At 49.3% G+C, this 6,978-nt stretch overlaps 1 protein-coding gene across 1 annotated transcript; it reads left to right on the top strand.

Annotated features, from left to right (window-relative positions):
* Window positions 1-3,778: 3,778 nt before the first annotated feature.
* On the top strand, window positions 3,779-5,681 carry LOC307243036 (kelch-like protein 10; the record flags this gene model as incomplete). The annotated part of the gene is made up of 2 exons (XM_080017687.1): window positions 3,779-3,912; window positions 3,998-5,681. 2 exons carry the CDS (start codon window positions 3,779-3,781, stop codon window positions 5,679-5,681), a joined length of 1,818 nt encoding a protein of 605 aa, XP_079873813.1.
* Between the last annotated feature and the right edge of the window lie 1,297 nt (window positions 5,682-6,978).

Genomic DNA, 6,978 nt, shown 5'->3' with positions numbered 1-6,978 from the left:
TCACCCCCGTTTCTCCGTTTTCCCCCTGTGTCATCTCTGGTGGATTTCAGCATTTATTGGCAAATTAACTGTCATTTTCCACCCAATTTATTTTGTCGTTTGTATTATTTAGTAAAAATTGCTTTTGTTGAAAGTTTGATCCTTTTGAGAGCAGGGAGTGCGGTTTCTTTCAGCCTCAGTTCAATAAAGTTTTAAGGTCGTCTTCGTGCCGCATGCCTGTGGCTTCTCAATTGGAACGTTCGTAAACATCATTTTCTTTTTTGACAGAGTTTGCTCATGTTGCACCGTAAATTAATCCAAATAGACCCTTCAGATTATTCTTCTTCTTCTTATTATTATTATTCCTCCAGCCGCTCCCCGGCTGAAAGTGCCCGGCGCTTAGAAACCCTGACAACAAACGAGGCAGCGCAGACATGCCGTGGTCCAAGTTTGACGAACGTTGGACCAAATCTGCTGGAGGAGTTGGGAAAGAAAACGTGGGGTGTTTTGTTTTTTTCTGAATGAGCGGAAGGGACGGGAGGCGGTGGAGCAGACCGTCGAGCAAAGATGTCGCCGTCCTGTTACGATTTTGTCGTCGCAAAAGGACGGATTTACGGTGAGACGCGCGACTTCTCGGCGTTTGTTTGCCTCGCAATAGGCGTCGTATAACCTGCCGTAACACATCGACGCATTGTGACATCATCATCCAATTTGGTATATATGTGCAGGGCATGACATTGAGGCGCTGCGCTTTGTTTTTGCAGCACATTAATAACCATGTTCCGTTGAAGGGTCTTGAATTGCTCCCGTTACTGCCATTGATGCAAATGCTGCAACCAACCTGGACCCCATGCGGTGCTGCTCGCAGCTATATTTTTGACATTGTTTTCATATAAAAATGAAATTCTTTGACTAAAGTACAGGTTTCTGGTACTGGTATCTTATACAAATAACCCATTCAGTTTTGACACGCCTTGCCTGTAGGATGGCGCAGTGAAATGATAAATGGTGCTCTGCCACCACCGTGAGGACATATTATGAATGGCATCATGTTGATTCGGTCACAATGCTTAAGAAAACGGAAGATGAATGCAGGCCTCACCTGCAGCCTGCTGTGACTGCAAACAGCTCTGCAAAACATGAACGATGGGTACGATGTTTGATTCATCATTATAGTCTCCACAAAGACAGAGACAGAAGGTTGCAAAGTTTTGTTAATGGAGATATATATATATATATATATAATATTTAAAGGTGAGTATACATATAAACGTGTCACTGCAAAATTAATATATTTGCAAACAACATCCAAATAAACGAATGCGGCTACGTGCACATGAATCTGTTTATACGCTGCTATGGCGACGACAACGCCCACAAGCGACAGGTGACTCCTGCTGAGAGTCTAAAAAGAAAAGTAAAAATCAGGCGAGAAATGGATTCCTGCAGCCTCATCTAAGGTGGATGAACATTGTTTGTAGGCCTTAAATAATTCATTCATTCATTTGGGCATTTGTAATACGTTTATCTATGTTTACATTTTATTTATTCCTAATTTTTTATGTGTGCATGTATACATAAATGCATGTATTAATGTACACTTTTATTGTCACATTTATGTATTTATTCATTTATTTATTCTTATATTGTCACATGTATTTATTTATACATGTATTTACCTATATGTTTTTACACACACACACACACAAAATATATATATATATATAAATATATATATATATATATAAAATGTATTTAATTATTTACATATATATATATAATAAAGTCCCATCTCCATACGGGGCTGGTCGGTGTAATTGCACGCAGCACAAATTTCCCCCGCGGTGATAGTCACGGCCCTCTGCGTCCCCTCTGTGACGTCACAACGTTGTGTTACGTCAACGTGTGGAATTCTGAGAAGGTATATAAAAGCCGCTCCCCGTCCGAGTGGAAGAAGTGTCTGAGTGAGGTCGGACATGGGGGACAGGGAGGAGCAGGTCAGTAGACACAGTCAGCTCCTCCACTGACCGACCCTCACCCACTGACCAGGTGCGTGTCAGCCATGCGCACACGCAAACACACGCACGCACACACGCACACACACACACACACACACACACACACACACACACACACACACACAACACACACACACACACACACACACACACACACACACACACACACACACAGTGTATAGAGCATTCAGAAAAACAGAAGAGGGCGGTAACGCAACGCAATGCAACCTGATGTATCATCTATCTGCATCCATCTACTGTAGCTATACTATAAGAATTGATGGATGGATAGATATATAAATAGATATACAGACAGAAACATAGATACACACCAAAAGTTAAACACCTTGTACAAATATATATATATATATATATATATATATATATATATATATATATATATATATATATATATATATATATATATATATATGCCCAATTTCTGAATGATATGACGAGCCCGCTGCCAGCATCAGTTTGAAACAATCTAGTATTAACATTGGCTGCGCTGATGTTTATAGTTTATGGAGTTAGAGTTGAGTATTAACTTTGGACTATTCCATCATCCATTTTTGTACAAAAAACCCCCCCCCAAAAAAAACGTGTTCATTGCAGTGGCTCTCGCAGCTTGGTTGAAACTCAACAAACTCACTGGTCACAATGAGTCTACTTTTGTATGGAGATGGAGTGTACTCCATCGCCTACCCTGAGGGTTGTACTATACCTGAAAAAAAAAAAAATATATATATATATATATATAACACTGGACTCTGAAACAGGGTTCCCATACCTCAAACCAACAAATGTCCAAAAGAAAATGACCTGACCTGGTTCCCTGGAACGGCACGGTCCATCGGCTTCCTTCCCCCAGGGCGACGACCCGGGGCGTGGGGCCTCGGGCCGCTGTGCTGGCGGGTGAAGGCGTGGCCGGACTTGGCTGTCGCGGGGGCTGCTGGGAGGGGGGGCCTGGCTGCTGGGCTGCTGGACGGTACCGGCGGTGGCTGCTGGGTGGAGTAGCTGGCTGCTGGGTGGAGTAGCTGGCTGCCAGCGGTTACCCGCGGTGGTTGCTGCGGCTGCTTCTCCCCCCCGGTCCTCCGCCGGACGCCCTGGATGCTGCTGCCGCGGCTGCTGCTGCCAGTCGGGAGAGGGCTGCTGCTGTGTCCCTACACCGTGTCGGAGAGTCCCTGGTGCCACTGTGGCAGTTTTGCCTGCCACACGCCACCCAAGTGGCACCCAAGTTTCATGGACCTCCAGCACAGATACACAGAGGGTTTCAGACACACAGTTTATTGTAGAGAGTGGGCCAAGTGGAATAATCCCGGGAGCAGATGGACACGTGTCATGACACGGGCTCCACTCCTGAGTGGGTGTGGGGGTGGGGGTTCTACCTGTCACTCATTGGACCAAGCAACGAGCAACAGGTATGCAGCCACTCTGATCCTTGGCGCCCAATTACCTAGACCCAGGACAGGTGTGGCTGCTCAAACCACACCATCCCCACACCACAATTTGCATTGCAGGTTGGGAATTGGAACTCCACTTTCAGAGTAACTGTCTTGGATGCAATGAAATACAAATACCCTCTGTTGAACCTCTTGCCTGCTGGCAGTGTGGTTTAAAGGAAATCACGAAAATATATAACAAAGAAAAAAAGAAACAAGTTTGGTAAAATGAAACATTTTTTTTTAGTTATGTAATGTCACAGGACACCGTTAAAGACATTCAAGACAATGGATTCATCCAAAGCTTCGAACCACCATCGTTGTCACATGGAATGGACGATGAGCGCCACGGCTTGGAAGGTGCTGAACAAACTGCGGCTGGAGCGGAAACTGTGCGACGTGGCGATCCGAGTGCATGACGTGGAGTTCAGCGCCCACAAGATCGTCCTGAGCGCCTGCAGCAATTTCTTCCGGTGGGTCTCTCGGGGGGGAAAACTGCATACATAGTTCTTATCATAGTGGAATGGATTGCACTCGTGTTTTTCTTTCTCCATAAAGTTTAGCCGCGACAGTTCCCCCGTCAATCAGTCTGATCGGCTCCGTCTCCACCCACAGGGCTCTCTTCATGCATGACTGGGACCAACCAGAGGAGAGGACCCACAGCATCCCCGGCGTTTCCTCGGACGTAATGCGTCTCCTCTTGGACTTCGCCTACACCCACTCCACCATAGTAACAATGAAGAACGTGGAGGAGCTCCTGGTGGCAGCAAACTACCTCTCCATGCCGGGCGTTGTCCAATTATGCTGCGACTTCCTCCAGAAGCGGCTCTGTCCAAAGAACTGCATCGGCATCTGGAGGTTCGCCGACGTCCACTCGTGCCCCGAGCTCAGTCGCAAAGCCTACCTCTACATGCTGCGGCACTTCGAGGAGATGGTCCGCATCTCGGAGGACTTCCCGAAGCTCACCCTGCCGCAGCTGGCCGGCGTCATCGACGAGGACATGCTGAACGTCAAGCAGGAGAGCGTGGCGTTCGAGGCCGTCCTGCGATGGATCTACCACTGCACCCACGAGCGCAAGGGCTACATCGCCCTGCTCCTGTCCAAGATCCGCCTGGGCCTGATGACCACCGTCTACTTCATGCCGTACGTGAAGAACAACGACCTCGTGAAGGAGAGCGCCGAGTGCAAGCCCCTCATCATCGACGCCCTGAAGGCCATGTACGACCTCAACCTGAACGAGCCCTCCTCGGGTTTCTGCAACCCCCTGACCCGCCCCCGCCTTCCCTGCGCCATCCTCCTCGCCATCGGAGGCTTCAGCGAGGGCCATCCCACCAACGGCATCGAGGCGTACGACGCGCGGGCGGACCGCTGGGTTAACGTGACCAACGAGGAGGAGAGCCCGAGGGCGGGCCACGGCGCCGCCTTCCTCGGCGGCTACGCCTACAGCATCGGCGGCTTCGACGGCGTCGTTTACTTCAACAGCGTGCGGCGGCTCGACCTGGTCGCCCGCACCTGGCACCAGGTGGCGCCCATGTACATGCGGCGCTGCTGCGTCAGCGTCGCCGTGCTGGAGGGATGCATCTACGCCCTGGGCGGCTTTGACGGATACTTGATGCAGAAAACCGCGGAGCGCTACGAGCCGGCGACGAACCAGTGGACCCTGATCGCGCCCATGAGTAAGAGGAGGAGGGACGGCAACGCCACGACGCTGCACGGCAGGGTTTACATCTGCGGCGGTTTCACGGGGGACGAGCACCTGATGAGCGCAGAGTATTACAACCCGGCGACGGACCAGTGGACAGTGATGAACCCCATGACAAACAGGCGTAGCGGCTTGGGGGTGGTTGCCTACGGACACTACGTCTACGCGGTGGGAGGCTTCGACGGCCACAACTACCTGTGCAGCGCCGAAGCCTACAACCCGCTCAACAACACCTGGCGCGCGGTTCCCGCCATGTCCAGCTGCCGCAGCAAGTTTGGCATGGAGGTGGTGGACGACCTCCTCTTCGTGGTGGGAGGCTTCGACGGCCTCACCAACATGTTCAAGGTGGAGTGCTACAACGAGAAAACGGACGAGTGGTACGAAGCTGAAGACATGGGGATTTCCCGCGCCATGTTCAGCTGCTGCGTGGTGCACGACCTCCCCAACATGGAGGAGTACGCCGCGCCGCGACACGCCCCGCCCCGCCCCGACAGCGCCGAGGGAGAACCCGCCACCTCCGCCCAGTCGACCCCCTCCTAGCCCTTCAGCCCTGACCTCAGTTCTTCACCCACCCACCAAACTCAAATAAATGCATTCTTTTGAAATAAAACGGTGTTGTGGGCTATGATTGGGTGCAGAAAACGACACTCAAAAGGGAGCGCAGGTACGCGTCCGGGTGGTGCTGCAAACTCACGACAACATGAAATGCTCCATGATCACGAAAATACCAACACTACTTTATACTCATGTACGCCACGCGGGATTTTTACGTGACATGACTTTGCAGTACATCACATACTTTAGCAGACACTTGTCTCGCTGACTTACGATAAGTACGTTTTGCCGGTAGTATCAAACCGCTGTCATGGGTATGACCATGCGTACCGTAGTTGGTGGGCAGGGAAGGGTCAAAATTGACCAACTGATTGTGCCGTAGTCTTCTTGGAGTAAATGACGTGAATGTAATTTCTGTTTGTGGACAGTAGGGGGAGCTGTTTCCAAAAAGAGCAGAAATGTCGCCACAGCAGGTCGATAAATGATGTAAATGATTATGAATTATTATTTTATCTATTTTATTATATTTATTTATTATATTTTATTTGTTTTTTGAATGGATGAGTTGCACGGATGTATGTACGTACGTATGTATGTATGTATGTATGTATGTATGTATATAATATATGTCTTAACCGATGCTTAAGACTTTTCCCTTAAATATAAACATTGCATTTGCCCAGAAAGTTGAGCTTGAATCACGATGGCTCCCATTGTACCTGCACCGTCTTAAATGCCACACGGAAAGTTCACTTCAAGGTATTGACGATGACACTGCCAGATGTAATGCTCCGAAACCACCGCTGCGACCGTCCCGCTCGCCATTTAGCGTCCGAACCAGCCTCAACACATTTCTGGAGGTGAATCTTGGAAGATGTTAGGGTTTGTTTTTTTTGGGGGGGGGTTTTTGGTGGGTTCCTTGTTGACGTAACAGTAAAAATGGAAAAATATTGAAAGCGTAGAGAGTCCTATGTTGATCTTAGCCCCGTGCGAGCGAGCGCCTGAGTGAGCTCATGCGGTTATATAAGTCACTGTCCTGCATCAATCCCCTCCACGGGTGCACATCTGATTATGGGCTGATGTGTGCGCGAGAGCGTGTTACGATTCAAAGTTCAAGCTCTCCGTGTGGCCTTCCTTCCATCAATACTGTTCCCAAACAGCATGGGTTTCCATGAAATGTCTTCATTGACCCCCGGGCCTAACTGAACGCCACCCAGCGGTGGCGGTGCCAGAGAGCGCCGGCGGTTCCTTTTTTTTTATAAGCGCACAATCATCGCACAGA

The sequence above is a fragment of the Zeus faber genome (assembly GCF_960531495.2).
Source record: "Zeus faber genome assembly, chromosome: 17".
NCBI lineage: Eukaryota > Metazoa > Chordata > Actinopteri > Zeiformes > Zeidae > Zeus > Zeus faber.
The sequence above is the reverse complement of the archived record's forward strand: the minus strand, read 5'-3'. Positions and strand labels throughout refer to the sequence as shown.